The 20,801-nt window shown below is 40.9% G+C and overlaps 2 protein-coding genes across 8 annotated transcripts; one reads left to right on the plus strand and one right to left on the minus strand.

The window, feature by feature from the left end:
- Positions 1-1,018: 1,018 nt before the first annotated feature.
- On the minus strand, positions 1,019-4,099 carry LOC127934248 (26S proteasome non-ATPase regulatory subunit 8). The gene is made up of 7 exons (XM_052531507.1): positions 3,932-4,099; positions 3,367-3,439; positions 3,160-3,262; positions 2,794-2,959; positions 2,591-2,691; positions 2,399-2,510; positions 1,019-1,441 (listed from the first exon to the last, which is right to left on the minus strand). The coding sequence occupies exons 1-7, from the start codon at positions 4,040-4,042 to the stop codon at positions 1,304-1,306; spliced, it is 804 nt and encodes a 267-aa protein (XP_052387467.1). The 5' UTR covers positions 4,043-4,099; the 3' UTR covers positions 1,019-1,303.
- Positions 4,100-5,921: 1,822 nt separating this feature from the next.
- On the plus strand, positions 5,922-20,652 carry LOC127934246 (BRD4-interacting chromatin-remodeling complex-associated protein-like). 7 transcript variants are annotated; one of them, XM_052531498.1, is made up of 15 exons: positions 5,922-6,011; positions 7,538-7,583; positions 7,701-7,746; positions 8,252-8,317; positions 8,534-10,546; positions 10,706-10,891; positions 15,181-15,813; positions 16,097-16,301; positions 16,382-16,464; positions 16,595-16,720; positions 16,815-16,864; positions 17,125-17,273; positions 17,382-17,476; positions 17,570-17,675; positions 17,836-20,652. In XM_052531498.1, exons 2-15 carry the CDS (start codon positions 7,543-7,545, stop codon positions 19,500-19,502), a joined length of 5,466 nt encoding a protein of 1,821 aa, XP_052387458.1. In that variant the 5' UTR covers positions 5,922-6,011; positions 7,538-7,542; the 3' UTR covers positions 19,503-20,652. The 7 variants fall into 7 exon arrangements, with proteins under 7 accessions (XP_052387458.1, XP_052387465.1, XP_052387460.1 ...); XM_052531500.1 differs by having other exon boundaries at positions 5,923-6,011; positions 17,573-17,675; XM_052531499.1 differs by lacking the exon at positions 5,922-6,011 and adding an exon at positions 6,077-6,140.
- Positions 20,653-20,801: the final 149 nt, after the last annotated feature.

Consider the following 20,801-nt stretch of genomic DNA (forward strand, 5'->3'; position numbering starts at 1 on the left):
TTTATAGAACTGAATGAATCTTTATAAAACAAGAGGCTCATCTGTATTGTCAAAAGAAGCTTCCCAACTAGAGGTCAACCTTGCACAGAAGAGAATGAAAGCTCACATATGTTTAGGCCCCAGATATCTGACACCAAAACCATTCAGAAATCCCTCTGCTCTGCCCTCAAATGCAGGATATAAACTGGATGATGACATTACAAGTTCCTCTCTCACCTGTAGTGGTAAAGCAGAACGAAGGGCTAAACAAAGGCAAGACTACAAAGAATTAAACCAACCACTTGATATTCAATGATACCAGTGACGATTCTTTTTGTAAGAGGGTGGTGCATTTGCTGATATAAGATGACCCCCAGCTTTAAATCCAAACCATGTTAAGAACTATCTATCGGCCAATATAGTCACCATAGTCCTCCATGCACCAAAAGTCCATGAAAAATAAGAAGAAGAAAAAAAAAAAAGTGCATATGCAAACTCCTGATCAAATAAAAAACAACAACTATGAAATGAAAAAAAAGAAGAAAAGTACATCATGAGGGACACTGGCATATGTACAGCAAACACTGTTTGAATGCTGACCTGCCTTTAGAGGATGGGGAGTCAAACATGCGTAAATATGAATCTTAATTCAACTGTGACTTAAACTTTGTTATCTAGCCAGATCAGAAAGACTTTAGTATGAGCCACTCTAAAGCATCCACTTCATTTGTTGACATCCTTCTGTTAGAAAGTTAAAACAATATTTTATCAGTTTAGAACACAAATGGACTACTTACCTCACTTTTTTGCATTTGAGACAAAAAGACAAAGTTTCATCGTAGTTCCTGCGTCTAACACAATATAAGTAACATGTTACTTGTACAGTATTTCAAAAAACATTTTATAAAAGAGTCAGAAAAACGCTTTATTCATCAGAAGCATCAATGCCAGCCAGGCCGATTTTCTTCACATTTTTACACAAACTCGCTCTTGATAAAAACAAACCTTGTTGAGAGGAACAACATGTGAATATTCAAAATAAGACATATTAAATGTTTATTTAGAAAACAAATTGAGACGCAGTTATTAGAAGGTCATCAGTAATGCAGGAGGGTTGACACACCCAGCAGAGAATCAAACAGGTAGATATTGATAACGTAAGCTAAAGAGTTCTGGTCTCGTCCTCTGAGAGTTATTATTGGCAGCAGTGTCATCCTGTGTCCTGTACAGATATATGGCCACTGTAAAATGGTTTTATTGTATATTTGGACAAACAAATGTGAACCTTCCTGTATACATGTGTCTAAACTCTGTTATATCCACACTACACAATCATTTCCAGCTGCCGTGCATATTCGATGACTTGTTGGGCCAGTTCTGTGGAGGGGATGGACACTTCCTCTGTCTTTTGATGCTGGGTACTGAATGAATAGTATCCATCAGGACTCTGAGTCCAGCCTCTCTGCAGAGCACAAGACAAACCATGAACATATTAGGATCTATCCAATAAAGGAATAATGTGTACTTGCCCTCAGGCCATACAAGATGTAGATCAGTTTGTTTCTTCATGGGAACAGATTTGGGGAAATTTATCATGACATCTTTTACTCACCAATGGATCCTCTGCAGTGAATGGGTGCCGTCAGAATGAGAGACCAAACAGCTTATAAAAACATCACAATCCACACAACTCTAGTTTTATCCATTAACATACTGTACAGTGAAAAACATCTTATTCCAGGAACAAGTTTGAGGAATTTTAACTTTTCACATTTTTTTTCTTGCCAAACCACATGGTTTTGGACTGTTTTCACTTGTTAACGGTGCTTGATCTGCGCATAGTTCTCTCCAGATTCAGACAAGACAACATTTGGAGGTAGTGAAGTTATAGAGGACTCATATTTTAGCCAGAAACAACTAGTTTGAAGTTAAAAACATCTTAAGGCTTTGTTTCTTACAAACATTTTTTATTTATAAGGCATGAATTGATTGATGTGTAGATTACTTGGACTGTCGTGATGTTTTTATCAGCTGTTTGGACTGTTTGGACATTCAGACGGCACCCATTCACTGCCAAGGATCCATTGGTGAGCAAGTGATGTAATGCTAAAATTCTCCAAATCTTTTCTGATGAACAAACAAACTCATCTAGATCTTAGATGGCCAGAGAGTTAGTAAAATTTTTTATCTTTATTTAAATGTAAATTAATTGGGCCTACTTTTATTTTTATTTTTTAGCACTTTTATTATTATATTACATTTGATTCCAAATAATAAAAATTACACAGACTTGCATGTGACATAAAGAAAACAGAATAAGATTAGAATCAATTGCAAATATGTGTATGACAGTTAACCTCAAAATTCATGATTGTGACAGGCCTAGTGAAATTATTTGACAAACACAACGAACACTTACTTTCTTCGCATATTCTGTCATCTTTTTTGGAGAAGAAAAGAAAAGCACCCGTGTGGCCTCATTGAATTGAATTTGTTCATACGCTTTTTCTATGCAACCTGCAATCTCATCTCTACAAACAAAAACAACAACAACATTTTAATAACAGTTTAACATTTACAATTAGTCCGTAAGACTACAAACAACCCCTACCGAATAGTATCCAGAAGAATGTCAATGAAGAAGGTGTAGCTCTCAGCAGGAATATTTCCTTTGGCAAGAAAGACCTTGTTGTAACTGCCCTCCATCAGATACTGAAATTAAGAAACAAAAAGTTAGGAGGGAAAAAAACAGACAGTGCCATATGTATTTAATATAAGTAGCAAGAGAGGGGAAAAAGAAAAAGTGTCCCACACCTGTTCTAATGAAACTGGATGTTTGATGTAGGTATTTGTCTGGATGACTTTTGCGCTCAGTCTCTCCAGCTCTGTGTGGAACTCAGACACTCTGTTCTGAGAGAGCAGGAAGAGCAAGTTGAGTCCCAGCAACTGATGCCTGTACGATGACTCGGGCAACTCATCCCTGTGACATTTAACAAGAGACCAGACTTTAACAGGGGCAAAGAAAACGCTAGCAAAAAAACTCAGGGTAAAACATGTTGAAAAGGTATATTGTGTAACGCTTTATGTGATTTCAGCTCACCTATTGTTAGCACATATTAAGGAAATAATATGGAGTGATAGCAAGTAAACAGAAGATGCAAGACCAACAAAAGTAATTACTTGTAATCAAAGTAATAACACTTCAGCTGAGCCATGTAGCGTTCAAAGGACGGGATGTCTTTCTTCAGAATGCTCCATAGTGCTCCAATCTCCAGAACATCTCCTACAATTAACAATTAAATATTGATAATAATAAAAATTAAAATATAAAAATACTTATTTCAGATTTAAAAGAAAACAAATTAAAATGCTGCCATAAATACTCACTGGCAAGGATAAGCTGCTGTTTGGTGAGTTTGGTCCCAGTAGTTGGTAGAAAGTTCAACTCCAACAGGGATATCTAAATAATAATAATAATGACCACAACACAATGTGACGAATTTAAATGAGACATGAAAGATTAGTAATATATGATATTTAATATCAATCGGTTCCTGAAAACTGTCAGTTAATATATGTGTATTTATCTTAATAGTAACTAAAGTATTAAATACAAGTATGCAGTTAAACAGAATTTTTGTAGAAGAAAAAAAAACCTTTGAATCGGTGAATGAATATCAATTAAATCAACGGACGCTATCATTTCATATAAAAAAATAATGTATACTAGCTAACTTGCTACCCTGGCGGTGAATAAACCCAAATCCACTCAAATCACTAAAAATCAGAAGATATATATAGATCAAACACACACACAAAAAATAGTTTGTTGTTAAAAAGTCATCACTGGACAGTTCAGGATAGCAGCTTTGCTAACTGCTCATCAGCGTAACACTACGGATTACTTCTGTACTTTAGGAGTATTATTGCTGTTATATATCAACGATCCTACCTTTAGCTTGCTCAGGATCTCACCACATTTATTAAGATTTGGATTCTTCTTGTTCCACTCGGCTTTCAGCGTCTCATATAATCCCGTGGTCTCCTTCAACACAGACGCCATGGTGATTCTGCAAAAAGCTACGACACCGGTCTGGCAGAACACGGCAGTACGCTGTCGTAAAGAATGTTGGTGTTACCATGGAAACTAAAATAAACGGCATTTTAGGTGTGTGAAATTAGATGAAAGTACTGCAGTTTATAATATTTACCGGGACAAAGAAACATATACTGAAGGTATACTTTATTTAAGAATCTTCGTTTTTCAAATATGATGTCCTTAAGTATTAATTTTATATATATATCACAGAATAAATTACAGAATTCAACATCAAGTTCTTGAAATATTTCACACATATGCATACTTTGTATGTACAAATTGAAACACAATTTAAATCAAATTAAGTTATGTTTGTGATGCCCATTATTATAATGATTATTATCTTTTATTTCTCTGCTAACATTGTATCTATGTACAATTTAGAAATTTTAAATAAACAACGAAGGCATCACAATTTGGAGAAAAGAACAGCAACCTACAAGAGCATCTCCATTCAGAGAAAGAAAAAGATTACCAAGATATCACGTAATTCTGAAAAGTAATTTGCCTTTTCATTCGTGATCACTCCATTTAAGGTTGAGATGGGGGGCTGATGGTCTTAAAATAATGCATCGGCGTCCTCGGCTGGAGACTGACAACATTGCTAGTGTAGTTCATTTCTAGAACCTTGAATAATGAAGGCTTGCGGATAGGTTAATCTCCCGCAATACCATGAGAATGAATGAGTTTATAACTGCTCCAATAGATTATGGCATGGCTGAAGGAGGGAAGACGTCTCTGTTGACTGGAGGACATGCGCAGTTAAAAGGAGACAAAGAGGAAGGAGTGGGTGGGTGGTGACGGATGAAAATCTATTCACTGCTATGTTTCTGTCACGCTTGGATGATTTTAAAGCAGCAGATCGTGAAGGTCCAAGCCACACCCTAGCTATAATCAGCATTCATGCACAACTTCAAATGCGACCAATCAATGGCGGTAAACAAGAGGGAAGACCACGCCTCTTATACATACTTCATCAAAAATGATTTTATGTGAGGGGGCAAATGGTTAAGTTTAGCCTTTATCACAAATAAGCCAATCCTCCACTGTAATGCACCACCCCTTATTTGTGATGTTTATCCAAGAGGGCCAATCACAGGCCCCTGTGTTTCATCAAAACAGACTCCTTTGTCATAAAAACATCTGGACCCAAGGTGAAGCTGTAGAGACAACCGCCTGTTTGTTATTGTGGAGAGAGTCCAACTTTAGTGGCATCTCACTACTGTGGGAAAAGGTTCTTCTTAGAGAGGATGATCACAAACTTTATGCAATTAGTTAAATAATGTGTTCTTTTAAATCCCACCAATTATTATGTTTTCCTTCTTACCATAACTCGAGCAGATACCTGAATGGGATTTATTTTTAAATTAAAATAATATGGATATACACCTAAAAACTTCAGGTTTTTTTTTTCTTCAGTTTTCTTCAGTCATACAACTGCTTGTTTACACACACACATATACATATATATGATATATAGATAGATAGATATATACATATAAATAGATAGAGCAATTAAATTATAAGAAATCTAAAGATACAGTCTAGCTTAAGTATAAAATTATCGAAATATCAATGTCTAGAGAATGTGTTATCTGGTCTATATTGTTGTTCATATCAAGGTTAAACTATTGTTATTGGACGATGTATCCTACGTTTACAACCGCGAAACCAGACAATGTTATTCACTTTAATGAAGCGCAATATTTCCCTACTTTTACAGGGAACCCGTACACAAATACTGCATAATATCGTGTCGATGTAAGAGGGCAAATGCGTATAGCCGCAGCAATAACTACAACTACAGTGTGGTTTATCTAATTAAATCAGGCGATCGCGGCGGGCCTCTGTTTCCTGCTTGTGTTGGGTCCTGAGGCGGAGCCCGTGCAGGGCCGTACTGGAGACCCCGCGCGCTGCACCTCTATCGTCTCGGGTAAGTTTGATACAATGTAGCAATTTCTCTTTAATTCTCAATAACTACTGCAACGTTGCAACATTCGCGTGCAGACATCGCCTCCTCCTGCTTCATATAGCCGGCCCGCTGCACAGCTCGGCGAACAGGGTGATTTTACAACGAATTCCCAAACATACCCCTGATCCAAGAGTATTCCAACATAAACTCATATTTAGCAGGGATAAAGATATGCTACGCAATTGCATAAATTGGAGCGCGAACACTAAATATTCACTAATTGTGTGCATTGGATTCAGTGAATGCGTTCTAATGGCAGAAATGCTATGTGTTTACAGTCAGTCACTGTCAGATTTGTTCGTATTGCGTCTGTAAACGCACATATTAGAGCTAGGAAGCTAGCTAGCCACAGCTAACTGAATCTCGTCAAAAAGACGAATTAAATGCGTGCTGTGCGGTGAAACTTGTCCAATGTTTGCAGATAAAAGCATGTGCACGAGAGGGAATGTCGAGCGAGTTATTACAGCTTTACAAATGCGAGAAATAACCGCCGTGTCCTGCAGGTCCAGAGTGTCCATTCACGTCTCCGGTGCAGCTCTTCTGATACGGGCTGCTCTCAAAATACGCGAAAACGAGTCTTTGACAGTAGAAGTGCTCGCTGATGTTTGTTAATGATGGTCTGAGTGCTCTTTGCGGAGACCGTTTTAGCCCCAACAAACATTAGTGGCGTCCCCGCCTACCTCGTCCTCATTTCGTGGTTTTGATTTGTTTAGATCGAGACTGTGACCGCGAACAGCACAGCGACTCGCCCAAAGTCTTGAAATTTGTTGCGCGCGAGTCTGTAAATCCTGATACTTGGTTCTCTTTGGTTTGTTTTCTGTCTGTGAGACGGTGTGAGGTGATGCGCGCGCTTTTCTCTCGACTTGTCTCGCGCTTACAGACAGTGCGCGAAAGTTCATCTACTGCTTTCAAAGGATGTGAAAATGTGCACGTATCAGAATGCTTTATATTTAAATATACGTATTGAACCTGAATCGATCAGTATAGTGTTTCAGTTTTTTAGAATTTATTTCAGCAGAGCAGCTTAATTATGGGTTCAGATTAATTTCTTCGTTCTTTGTTAAATTGGATATACCTGTATGTAATGATAATGCCAAAAACTTGCTGACTTGTTTGTATGTTTCTTTTTTTATTGTATTTTTTGACACATGCCACTCACTAACCAAGGTTTGCCTCGCAGCATTTGCTTTTACGTTGCAGTCTGCTTTTAGTATTATTAGCATTTTTATCAGCAGTGTGATTTATTTTCTTTAGATTGAAATGGATAATATTTGAAACAGTTTACTTTTCATGATTGTTTTCTGCTAATTATTCTGCTTTGTTGTCATTAGTCTGCATGGTCCAATTCAAATAAATTGACTAAATTAAATGACCTACATACTTAGGAAGTATTTCCTTTTGACTTTGTAATGTTTAGCCAATTTGTAATGTTTGTGAGCATTCAGCCCTAATGATTCTGCATTTTTATATATATATAAAAAAAACAGTTGACATGGATGATGAAGATGGCAGGTGCTTGCTAGATGTAATTTGGTAAGTTCACTCTGTTGCACCAAAAATGATAGTTAACTTGCACTTAATTTTGTATATTCACGTTTGTATATTGGTTATGCATAAACCAAGCTGAATAACATCTTTCTTGTTGTACAGTGACCCACAAGCACTCAATGATTTTCTTCATGGATCAGAAACACAAGTGAGTACGGAAAGAAAAAAAATCAGATTTTTGCAAGCTTCACTGATGGGCAAGGCAGAAATCCCACTTTGAACGTGTAACCCAGATACATCACAGAAAAACACTGAACACACTGAACTTCCTAATCCTCTCCGGGTTATTTTTACATTTCTGCCCCTAAACCGGTTGTCCAGCTTATTGATCTTTTCTTTAAAACATAACTGCTCCTCTTGTTTTCACTCCTGATTTTTTTCCTCTTCGGTTAATTCACATATATAACACACTAATGTAATTTTCCTGTCTTTTGACTCCTGTTTTCTTTCCTATTTGCTTGGCCTTTTAACCTGGTTATGCCTGTATTTTGTTCTGGTTGATTGGTGCACTGTCCTCACTTTGCTCTTCCCTTGCTTTTCCTTCTTTGTCTGCCTATTTGCCCTTTATGCATCTGCTCCCTTTCGCTTTCACATGTCTGTCTTTGTGCTGTGGTGATTTCTGCCTGTCCTATCCTGGGTATGTCTGTCTGTAGCTGGACACTGATGACCTTTTGGATGGCTCAAGTGACCCTTCCAGCTCGTTCTTCTCCAGCACTGGGGTGAGTAATATCCCCCATTTGTGCTTTCTTCCTGTCTCCATCCTTTTTTTGTAGCGCGTGTTCCTCAGCCCTCGGATTAATTGCGCACCGCATCTACAGCAGTCAGTCCCAGAGACCTGTGACCATCCCAGATCCACACCTGCCATTTTATTCCTTCATTCTTCTGAATGTGTGGCCAGGATGAATGGCTAACATTGGTATCTCTGTCTCTTCCAGGGCCATGTTCCTGAGGTCCAGCCACAGGCTCAGCTGTCGACAAATGAGCCAGGCCTTCCAAGAGTCAGCGTTGATTTGGACTTCTTGGAAGATGACATCTTGGGGGGATCGCCGGGAGGAGACAACGGAAGCAATGGTGTTGGGACAAATCATGAGCCTTGTGACATTTTGCAGCAGAGCCTGGCAGAGGCTAACATCACAGAACAGAGCCTTCAAGAGGCAGATGCTGAGCTTGACCTCAGTCAATTTGGGCTAACTGGCCTTACGCAGGTGGTCCAACCCCTCACTGATGCTGGCCTGTCTGGGGTGGGCATTGGAGGTCCAACTCAGATTTTTCCAAACCAAGGCACACCTACTGCACCCTCAAATGCCACCCAAGACATGCTCAGCTCAGTCCTGGCACATCCAGGCCTGCAGCTACAACCCCAGGTCATGAACAAAGCTATCAGTGTCCAGCCATTCGTACAGCAAGTCGGGCTTGGAAATGTAACCCTTCAACCTATTTCGAGCCTTCAGGCCCTGCCGAATGGAAGTCAGTCTGGACCATTGGGCATTGGACAAATTCAAGTTGTGGGCCAACCCACTGTAATGACTATAAATCCATCTGGGCAGCAGATCTTGACAAAAACCATGGGTGGCTATCAACTGCATCAACCTGGGCCTGAGGCAGCAAGCGCTGGAACGCAGGCTGGGCTTGGAGGCTCTGTTTTGAGTTCAGGAGGTGGACTTTTAATTCAAGGGGGCAAGGCTACTCTAGGGTCCCCTGCCTTAAATGGGCCGGCTGTCTGCTTAAGCAACACAAATACCAACAACAGCGCAACTACAATGGCCACTGCTGGTGGCATTGTGGGTTTTGGTAATGCCTCTTTGGGTGCAGGAATTGGATCTCAAACCCAGCCTCAAGGCCAAATTATGCAGAATGTCATCATCCAGCGAACGCCAACGCCTATACAGCCCAAACCTCCGCAAGGGGGTCCCATCCAACCCAAAGTCTTCAAGCAACACCAACAGCTTCCTGCTCCACATGCCTTGCCAAATGATACTAATAAGGCTCTGGGGGTGCAGCAAATCCCAGTATCAGCTGGTCAGAATGTAACGTTCCTCGGGAAGCCTGGCTCAAACGTAGTTTTGAGCACACAGGCCACGTCGCAGGGAACACAGTTTTCTCAAGCGCTCTTTAAGCAACAGGGCCCCCAAACGTCGGGCAAACCACTCAGTGTTCACTTGTTAAACCAGCAGGGCAGCATTGTCATTCCCTCGCAAACTGTCCTGCAAGGCCAAAACCACCAGTTCCTGTTACCGGGGCTTCAGGCAGGAGGTCAGATCCTGACTCAGCATCCTGGGGGTCACATTATTACTAGTCAGGGGCCTGGGGGGCAGATAATCGCTAATCAGATTTTGACAGCCAATCAGAACATCAACCTGGGTCAGGTGTTGGCCTCACAGGGTCACCCTGGTGCCGCCCATATTCTCTCTGGACACATCCAGCTCCAGTCTGGTCAGATGGGTCAGCCCACACTGTTCCAAATGCCGGTATCCTTGGCACAAACGCAGACACAAGCCCATCCGGTAACGGGCCACGTACAAACGCTCATCCAGGGCATGCCGATACAGAATTCCCTGTCCGTGGAGAGCCTTAGCCCAGCAGTCAGTTTACAGACGTTGCAGCAATCTGGTGGCATACCTAATAATGGTAGCAGCGGATCGACGGCCATGGCACCATGCCAGACAGGAGAAGGTATCACGGTATTGGGCGGTTCTACGGACCCTGCTGCTCAACCAGCACAGACCCAACTGCAATCCTCAATTCTCACAGTTCAAACGACTCCACCAGTTTCAATAGCATCTTCGGTTTCTTCCTCTTCATCTCCATCCCCAACTATGGCCACATCCACATCCTCAATGGTGGGTTTGGGTTCTCAGGCCCAGCACAGCCCAGGAAAGGTGTTGTTCACATCACCTGGTTCCAGCATGATCCTTAGTCAGGAGTCTCTTCAAATGTTCCTGCAGCAGGTCAGTGTGCTCTCTTTAAACCTTATTTGTTGTTTTCAAACTGTGCGTCTTTGCTAATAAGCTAACATAACAACATTTGATCCCCAAGCTGACCTCTGACCAGTTTGGATGATTGTTTTACCTCTCACATTCCTGAACTGATAAATGTACCCATATTAGGACCGACAGCAGCAAGCAGGAAAAGACCCACCTGCCGCTGTGGGTGTACCTGCATCTGTTATCGTCAGCGGCAGCAGTTCTGGTCCCGCCCCTTCAAGCCATGACAACTTGTTAGCTGAGACTCGGCAGAGGCAGAGTCCCAGCCCCTCCCTTGGCCCCGCCCACATGGCAACAGTGGTTAACAAGGTAGATGAGCTCAAGCTCCGTACTAAGCCCCACCCACTTGTTGCTGCCACTGCTGCGTATTGACCTCTGTCTCCCAGCAGAATTCTCCCAGAAATTCTCTGTCCCCTTGTCTTTCTACTGTCATTGCTCTGGCTTGGGTTTTTATTGCTCTTGTACTCATTCTCACTCTTGTTTTTGCCTGTGTTTGTATTAGGTCTTTCTTTCTGCAATCTGCACTGTTATCCGTTTCTTTCATTGATACTATAATTATAGTGTAATGGGTTTATTTTGTCCATTAATCAGTACTATTATTGCACGCTATACCTTACCTTGAACCTTGCTATACCTCAATATTTATTTCCAGCTGTTATTTGCATGAGTAGGAAACTTCCACTCACTTGGATATGGGTTTTTGCAAATAACAGTGCAGTGCAGTTGTTGCTTTTCAAATGAGCCCCTTTCACACTGCACGTCAACCCCGGCAAATTGCTGGAACATTGCCGGGTTGCCTTCTGTGTGAAAGCAAACACATCCCGGGATTGATTCCGGCATTGAACCCGGGTCGGGGACCTAGTAACATTGCCAGATTCAATCCCGGGACGAGCGCTGTGGGAACAAAAGCCAGATCTAATGCCGAGTCGTAGTGATGATGCATGCTATCACGCAACTCTTTTACCGGCTGTTTTGGAGGAAAATGTTCGTGACAAAAAAATATGTGCAAACTGTAATAAAGCAGAGATCATTTAGTTCCTCACTTTCCATGCTGACGCTGAGATCGTTTACTAGCTTCAGTGAAAGTATAACGTGCCTAATGTTTTTCGACTCGTACATTACACATCACGATCTGATTTCACGTGTCGTTACGGGATCTTTACGGGTTGTGTGTGAAGTCGCGCACATATTTCGGGTAATCACTGGTAGTGTGAAAGTGCAAAATCTAGCAACCCGGGAACAATTGCAGGAAAACTTTACCTGTGTATTTGCCAGAATCGTAGTGTGAAAGGGGCTATGGTGTCACATGCAATAATGAAACTCTAGGAACTTTAATTTTCTTTTTTGTGTTTGCATCATCTTCATGCATATTCCCATGGGCCTGTCATGATGGAACTATGGCTCTTCCTATTAGTTTCGCTTCTGTAAATCTTTGCCGCTCACTCTGTCCATTCATATTAACATTGTCTACTTACTACTTATGCTACCCTCATCTTCAGTAACTGCTGTCTTTATCCTCGATCAGTCCCCCCTCCCACCTCCACCCAGCATCCCCAAAATAAATAAAATTAATTCCTTTCAAGATCACTTTCAAAGATTTGATCTTGATCACTTGCTCGCTGCCCTAAATTACCTTTGCCCTCTACCAGCAAATCTGTTTTAGTTTAGATTTTTACTATTTTTATTTCTTGTCTGTTCTTTGTGAACCAATTTTTGTTGTTTTTTGCAAAAATTGTCCTCATGTCAGTTGTCTTAAACCCCCCCCACCAAAAAAAAAAAAATCTGTTAAATACCTTATGTACAGTTTAGATATTTTGTACATTTTAGTCTTTCAGATGTTGTAGTCTTTACGAAAACTGTCTTTTTTTCCATTTTGAAGATATTTTTCCTTTCTATTATTTCTTGCTTTTGTATTATCCTACTTGTATTGGTTTATTGTTGCTTGTTGCTGTGTGGTGTTTTTTTTATTCCACTACATTTTTGTGGAGTTTTTCATTTTTTGCACTTTATAGGTATGATTGCAAGTTAGTGATTGTTTTAGTGATGCACTGAAGTGAAATTCTTGGTTGAAACTGAAACTCGGATACTGTTTTGTTTTTCTTTACCATTTGCATATATTAAAAATGATTGTGAACCTAAACTGTACAACAGTAATACAAAGAAATTCTTGCTATTGGTATTCTTATCATTAGGACGTTAATGTATTAACTGACTAAAATTAAATGGAAAACACCATGAAAGATGAAGCCATTTAGTGTTACTTGGATGTTCTGCCATTTCCTTAAATGAATAATTGAAAAATGTAATGTAGAATATATTCAGAAGCACCTCGAATTTTCGTATCTTTTTAAAGGGATAGTTCACCCCAAAATGAAAATTCTGTCATTAATTACTCATTCTCATGTCATTTCAAACCGAACAAAGGGTAGTAAAGACGTCGTTAAAATTCGCCATGTGACATCAGTGGATCAACCTTAAATTTATGAAGCTACAACGATTCTTTTTGTGCGCAAAGAAAGCAAAAATTAACAATTTCATTCAACAACTAGTTTTCTTCCATGTTAGTCTTCGACGTGCATTCACAAGAGTACAATGATGCATCATGGTAGTCTTGTGAACACCTGTCGAAGACTAACACAGAAGAGAACAAATAGATGAATATAGTCATTATTTTGTTTTCTTTTTTAACGCACAAAAAGTATTTTCGTAGCTTCATAAAATTACTTTTGAACCACTGGTGCAAGTTGCCTTGCTGTCTATGCTGGGTCAGAAAGCTCTCAGATTTCATTACAAATATCTTAATTTGTATTCCGAAGAGAAACGAAGTACTTATGGGTTTGGAACGACATGAGTGTAAGTAATTGCAGAATTGTAATTTTTGGGTGAACTATCACTAAGCCTTTTTTTTTTTTTTTTTTTTTTTTTTGCTGTTCCCATCTGCATCTGCTTGTTGTATAGTGTCTCAGCTTCACTACTTGATATGTTTTTACAGAAGTTCTGCCCTAATTCACTCAGTGATTGTAAACTGTTCTGGTTTGTGATGAGGTTATCCATCATCTAAAACTGATAAAGTCTTTCAGAGAACTGAGGAAAATTCTCAAACAAATAGATTAGAAAATCCATATCTTCCTGAATCCATCTCTCCTATTTTACACCGTGTTCCAAATTATAATGCACATCCCATTTTTGTCTGAATCAGTCAGTATGAATAAGGATTAACTTAATCCTTAACTATTATTTTAAAAAGTTATTGAAATAATTGATAATGTTGCATGTACTGCATGGACAGATCATTTTTCCAAAAATAAACACAATTTAAAACAAAAAGCCTGTTTACAGTTCAAGTTACATATCAATATCTGCATCCTTCTTGGAGATGACTTTAACAATTCTCTTATCCATTTAACTTCTAAATCCATACATAGTTTCTGGCAGTATTTAATTTGAAGATGCCAGTATTGCCTTCCAGAGCTGTTGTCTGGAGGTATACTGCCGCACACCCTCATAGATCTTCACTTTAAGGATGCTCCAAAGGTTCTCAATAGGGTTGAGGTCAGAGGAGGATGGTGGCAACACCATTATTTTTTTTCTATTTTTATGCCCATAGCAATCAAGGAATCAAAAGTGTTTTTGGCAGCATGGGATGGTGCATTATCCTACGTGAAAACCATATTATTTTGGAAGGCACGCTTCTTTCTATACCATGAAATGATTTATTAGGAACATATTGTGGGGAGGTCATTTTAACACTGTCAGGGACCCTAAAGGGACCTACCATTTCACTTCCCAAGACGCTTTTAAATACCTGTTTGCTGCTCAACAGTGGCTGCCCTTTTAATAACAATTTGTCTGACCTTTCTTAAACCTTTCTTAATAAGCCTTTATTTGCACAATTCTTCTGTGCTTTTAATTACCCTCAAATCTTTTGACAGTTTGATGATCTCTTTTTCAGTTTTTGCGATATATCAATTGTTTTCATGCTTTTTGCAAGACATTGCACTATTTGGCACTTTTCATCTTAAGAAAGATCTTTCTTCCTCCCTGTATTGCATGAGAACTGTGACTTGCTTAATAATGTGGCACATCCTCTTTAAGTGGGTTTCCCTTTAAGCAAGATCACCTGACTGATCACCTGATCACCAACTAATTAACTAACCTGTCTAAGATTGATGCCAGTAATCTTAAAACATGAGAAATAAAAAACAAACTCTTTGAAAAAAATTAAAAGCTGAATATATATTTTAATGAAATCCTGCTGATATGTTTGTTACTTGCATAATCATTTGGAAAATGGTGTATGTGGATTTCTTTTTTTTTCTGTGCAGAATTGAAGTTCAAATGTCAGTATTGCAAAATGTTGGTTTGATAACAAGATGTTTTTCACTTTCAAATTGCTGTTGAAATGATTTTATTGAAAATATTTTTTTTTATTTTGTTAAGGTGTCATTTTCTGTTTGCTGAAATTTCAGTGCATCCCTAAAAATACATTTTCCAAAAAATGATGAATTATAAATATGAACTGGCTGATTAACGAAACATCCGTTGACCATTTTCTCTCTTCCTCCTCTTTTTTTTAAAATTTTTTTTATGCTGTCTAGGTTCCGTCGGCAGCACATTCACAGTCTATAAAGATCCAAAGCGCCTCCCCATCTCAGCCTGTGGTCACCCCTGCACCAACACCCACCCTGACTGACAGTCCTCAACCTGCCCAAGCTTCTCCCATAACCATCGGGCAGCAGATCCAGTCTCCTCACCAGCACCAACAGTCTCGGCCTCCATCACAGCCGCAGCCTCCGTCTCAGGCACAGACTCCCTCACGCTCCTGCACGCCGTCCTCTCTACCATCTCTCTTTATCATACACAATCAGATCGGAGGTTCTCCACAGCCAGCTCCTCCACCTCAACAACAGCAGCAGCAGCAGCCTCAGCAAGTACAAGTGCAGCTCCAGCCTCAAGTTCTTCCTCAGACTCAGCCTACTGCCCTGCAGACAGACATGCCTCCTTCTTCCTGTTCCCCGAAGCCTCCGCAGCCACTTCCTGCACAGTTCCAGTTCCAGGCTGCTGTGAGCTCTCCTCCAGCTTCAGTGGTGAAACAGCAGGTGACAGTGGTGCCAGGGCTGACTGCAGAACAGCAGCATCACCTTCAGCTGGTCAGTGCGCAGCTGCAGACCATGTCATCCATCACACAGCCCTCTCCTCAGCAAAAGCAGCTTTTGGAAAAACTTCACCAGGTATTACGTCATCTTCTTAGCCTTTATATTGTGTTCTAACTGATTGTGAAATAACAAGTTTGCACTAAAATGAAAACTCCTGACCAAATCAGCCATATGCACATTTTGGATGGTTAATTCACCAATATATATATATAGAAGAGCTTAATAGGTGCAACTGTGGGCAAGACTACTTATAATGAAAAGAAAATAGGTAATAGGTAAGAGCTCCTGCTCTTACAAATCTCCATAATTTTTTTTATGTGAACTCTACTAAAATGATGTGTGCTTGTGATTTATACAGGTCCAACAAAACATTCTTCTCCAGGCTAAGCAGCAAGCTCAGGCCCAAGCCCAAGCCTCTCAGCAACAGGCTACCAACCAGTTCAACAAAATGCCCGATCAGCAGTCAGTCCAAGCTGCAACTTCAACGACAAGTGGCACCAACCAAGCACCAGTCCAGTCCCTTCTGCAGCAGAAGTCTGTGCTTGTCAAGTCCTCTACTACAGGTGGGAATCTTATATGTGTATTCTTTAGATCTTCCACTTTCAAATATTGCTATGTTTACAGTGTGTTGTCTTCACCTTAGGTGCAAATGACACTCAAGTATTTTCTGCGGGGACTACAGTGAACCAGGGAATCACAACTCCAAACCTTGCACAGACTGTTCAGGTGAGAGAAATATAGTTGTTATATATATTTTTTTACTATAGTTTACAGCTGGATAATTTACCTTTGCAGTAAAGATATTGTAGAATTATCATTACTAAATTTTTAACACTCTCTTGACTCTGGTTTGCAGGCAAAGCCAGGAGTCATAAGTTCAGTTGGTGGTCTGACTCTGAGTAAAGGAGGTCTGCAGATACAGGTTTTAGGCACTGCTCTCTCTCAAATGCCCGCACCTCCACCACCTGCTCTTCAAACACAGGTAAGATTCATAATCACATTACATAAGACTTTTAAAGAGAGCTGGATGATGTCTTATTTGTGGTAATCTTTTATTATCTCTTGTCTTTTCTCAGACTTCCACACTAAAAAGGCCTTTTAGTATGGAACCAAGCAAAGAAGCCAGGTAATATATACATATATAAATAGCTTAAATTGGCAATGTTATTAGTTAAATCCAAGAATAAACCCATAAATTATGAGAAAGTGGCATTTAAGGGATTAGTACTCTAAAACTGTTTCCCAGCCATTAAACACAAATCATTAAGTATGCATCATGCAAGGTGTGAAGCCATTTATTTAAACTGCTAGTTGGTTTGCAGTAGGCCTTTGTTTTGTTTTTATAAGATGAGCAGTTTTCCCACTCACATGCTTGTATATCTGTAGGATGCTGGAACAGCTGCGAAAACAGCAAGGCTCAGTTCTCCATCCTGACTACAGCTCTCCTTTCCACTCATTTGAGGATACACTTCATCGACTGCTGCCGTACCACTTGTACCAAGGCATGGCTTCATCCCCGGAAGACTACCGCAAAGGTAAATGCTCATAACTCTGTGAACACTCTTTTACGGTCCTGTAGTGTAGTTGTGTGGCACCCCCTTTATGGCTGCTGTGTAACTCTTGCTTTACACTTCTCTGCCCAGTGGATGAAGAATTTGAGAATGCCTCATGCCATCTCTTGAAGCGCACGCAAGCAATGGTGGATAAATATCGTCACTTGCTTTTTGAGGAGTCAAAGGTATCATTTAAATCTCACCCACTTGACCCCTTTTGATGTTTGGAACTTATGAGCCCTCAATTCATTGGCGTCTTGTGTGTTTGCTACCTTGAGCAGAGGCTGGGTCCCTCTGCAGAGATGGTTATGATTGACCGGATGTTCATTCAGGAGGAGAAGGTTGCACTTAGTCAGGACAGGGTTCTGGCCAAGGAGAAACCAGGTAATGACTAAGGTTCAATACAAGTTAAAGTTGTCATGAAATTGCTTCATGACCACTGTGACAGTTACTCGACCAATAGCTTGTAAATTGTAAATGGGATCAAACAGTGTGTTTTCTGATGGCGTGACATTTAATCACTTTCATCTATTACTCTTTGCAGAAGAATTTGTGGCCAATTCCTGTTTGCTGGACAGCAGTGCTGTGAGACCGGTACAGGTGGAGCTGAGTTCTGTACGAACAGCAACAGCAGGTGCAGGTCAACCTGTGGCAGTCACACCTGCTCCTGCTCCTGCTGCAGCTGTTGCCCCTGCTCCAACCCCAGCCTCTGCACCTACTCCTGCTGCTGCCCCGACACCTGCTTCTACCCCTGCCCTCTTCCCTCCTACCAAGCTGGTGATCAAACAAGGTGGAGGGGGAGCATCGGTATCCTGGTCCACCAGCTCCACCCCTACACTTGCTCCCGTAGTCCGGCCATCTGCAGAGCCAGTCACGCCAATTGCCTCCTTTGGCCGCACTCCGTCCTCCCGTCCTGCTGATGACGACGATGATGTTGCGCTTCCCCAGCGGACCAGCAAACCGCCAATCAAGACCTACGAGGCACGCCAGCGAATAGGTTTGAAGCTGAAGATCAAACAGGAGGCTGGACTTAGTAAGGTGGTTCACAACACTGCTTTAGATCCAGTCCACTCCCAATCCCAACTCACTCCACAACCACCGCCCCTTGAACAGCCGCAGAAAGTCAAGCCCACCCATGTAACCCCACCCACCACAGTCATTAGAACTCCTCCCCGAACGTCTTACCCCACCCCTTCTTCCACTGTCACTACAGTAACCACACATACAGGCTCCACCTCCAGTAGCGCAACTTCCTCAAGTGGACCTACGCCCTCATTTTCCTCCACCTGGTCTTCATCGTCCCCTTCCACATCTACGGCTCAGATGAACGGTACTCTGGAACACCACGAGGTAGGTGGAATTAAACGGAACCCAGTCTCCACAGCGACTCCTCCACTTACCACTTGTCGGCTCCCGCTTCGAAAGACTTACCGTGAGAACATCAGTCCACGTCGCAGGCCAGGAGTACCAGGAGGAGGTGGAGACCCACTGCCCATTGTACCAGCAGGACCCCCTATTACTTATTCCCCCGAGCCACAAGGTTCTTCCCCTCAACCTGAACGGACTGTGATAGCCAGCGTGAAACTAGAGAGGCAGGGTGGACATGGGCAGTCTCACTCCCATGTAGAGTCTCAGAGCCTTGCAGCAGTAGAGGATGTCCTCTACCGTGGCATCAAAAATGCATACCAACATCACCGAGATTTCTCAGACAAAGAGGATGAGGACAAGGCAGATGAAGGTGGTGGTTTGTCGCGTTTGAGGGGCATAGGGAGCAAAAACCGAGAGGGTGGAAGGGGTACCTTTAGGATGGATCAGCATGCCCCTGGTCCACCTTCTCCTGGAGAGTCTTCCTGCACAAGAGACTTCACACTTCCTGCCAAACGCTGTAAGTCCGACTCTCCGGATATGGACAATGCAAGTTTCTCCAGCGGCAGCCCGCCGCCTGACGACTCGTTGAATGAGCACCTGCAGTGTGCCATAGACAGTATTCTGAACCTCCAACAGGGCCATGGACATGGAGGCTCAGGGAAAGGGGCATTAGCGAGGGTTCATGGGGAGAGCCTGCCTAATCAGCACCAAACCCATGCTTCCTACAGACAGTCCATGCCTCCCCTCTCCACACAATCCTCGTCCACCCCCATGTCCCAGCATCCACAGGTAGGGGGCCGAGGACAAAATGGGAATTTAGTTTCACAGACGCACAGTAGATAACAACCCTTTGGGTTGACTGAAAGACTGAAAAGCAGGATGTCAGTGGATAAGGGGAAGCAAACGGAGACACTTTTTCCCATGATCAGCTGTGTTTGCTTTGTTTTGTCTGTGGTTTGTGCTGATGAAATGTGTTTTTTTGGTTTACATATGGCCCTTTAAGTGTACTTTCTAGAGTATAAAAAGTGCACTTTGATATGATTTTCAAAATTTTGTCGCTCTGGGTTTTTGTTTTCCCCTAGGTTCGAATCTGGGACGGTTCCTATGTCATTTTCCCAATTTAAGATTTCTCTCAACTTTTGAGAAACAAAAATTTATGACCATTCTGTTAATAAATAATGTTCATAATTACTGTGACGTATGCGGATTGCAGGAACTTTTTAAGTGATATCATGAAAACGGTCATATCAAATAGTAGTTCATTTGGTTATTTTGGAGAATTTGTTTTGAAGAGACTAATGGATCAGTTCTCCCTTTGTTTAAAATGGTCCCACTTTGCCATGGAATTCTGTTTTTGGGAACTGGTAATCACTGTGTAGAGGCTCATTAATTCATAGTAGTATAGTGCTGTCTCCCCAAAAACAAGAAATCTCTGGTTTTGCTTTTCCAGCTAGAGGAATTAACAATGAAGCATTCACAAACAGAAAAGTCACCATAACTGTAGAAAATCTCTTGACCTTTAAAAGCATTCCAGTATCAAGAGCACATTTACAAATCAAACATACACAGCACAGCAAATGTGGTCACCCCTTTAATAAAATTTTTTTTTATAGGATTTTCCTGGGAAGAATATTGAAGATATGGAAATATTGAAAGTTTTTGCATCCCCGAGTGTGAAAAGTTCCCAGACACAAATGCCTTTTTTGTTGTTGTTGTTTGTTTTTTGTAAGCGTATGTTCAGACACTTTTACACATTTACGATCAAATCACTGAATGATCTTCAAACTGTTCAGAAGCAAACACAGCAAAAGCAATGACATGGAAAAAAAGAACAATAATGTTGTAAAGAAAAAAATAGAAATGTAAGAACTTGAAGTATAGTACTACAGATTAATTTTGTATTGTATTTATTGTGTATAATGACACTTTTTAAAAAAAACTGTACATTTAGTAAAACTGTAAATTAAACCTTGCTTCTTTTATGAAACAATTACACTTGTTTCTCTTTGCTATTTGACATGTTTTATTTATTTATTTATTTTTAAGGCTGACAGCAGTAAGAGGTTTAACTTCATTGTTTATATGTATTGATCTTACTGGCCAGTAGGGGGCATTGCTTAATCGGGTCTGAGTCAGAGAGGC

This window comes from Carassius gibelio, chromosome A18, assembly GCF_023724105.1.
Source record: "Carassius gibelio isolate Cgi1373 ecotype wild population from Czech Republic chromosome A18, carGib1.2-hapl.c, whole genome shotgun sequence".
Classification (NCBI taxonomy): Eukaryota; Metazoa; Chordata; class Actinopteri; order Cypriniformes; family Cyprinidae; genus Carassius; species Carassius gibelio.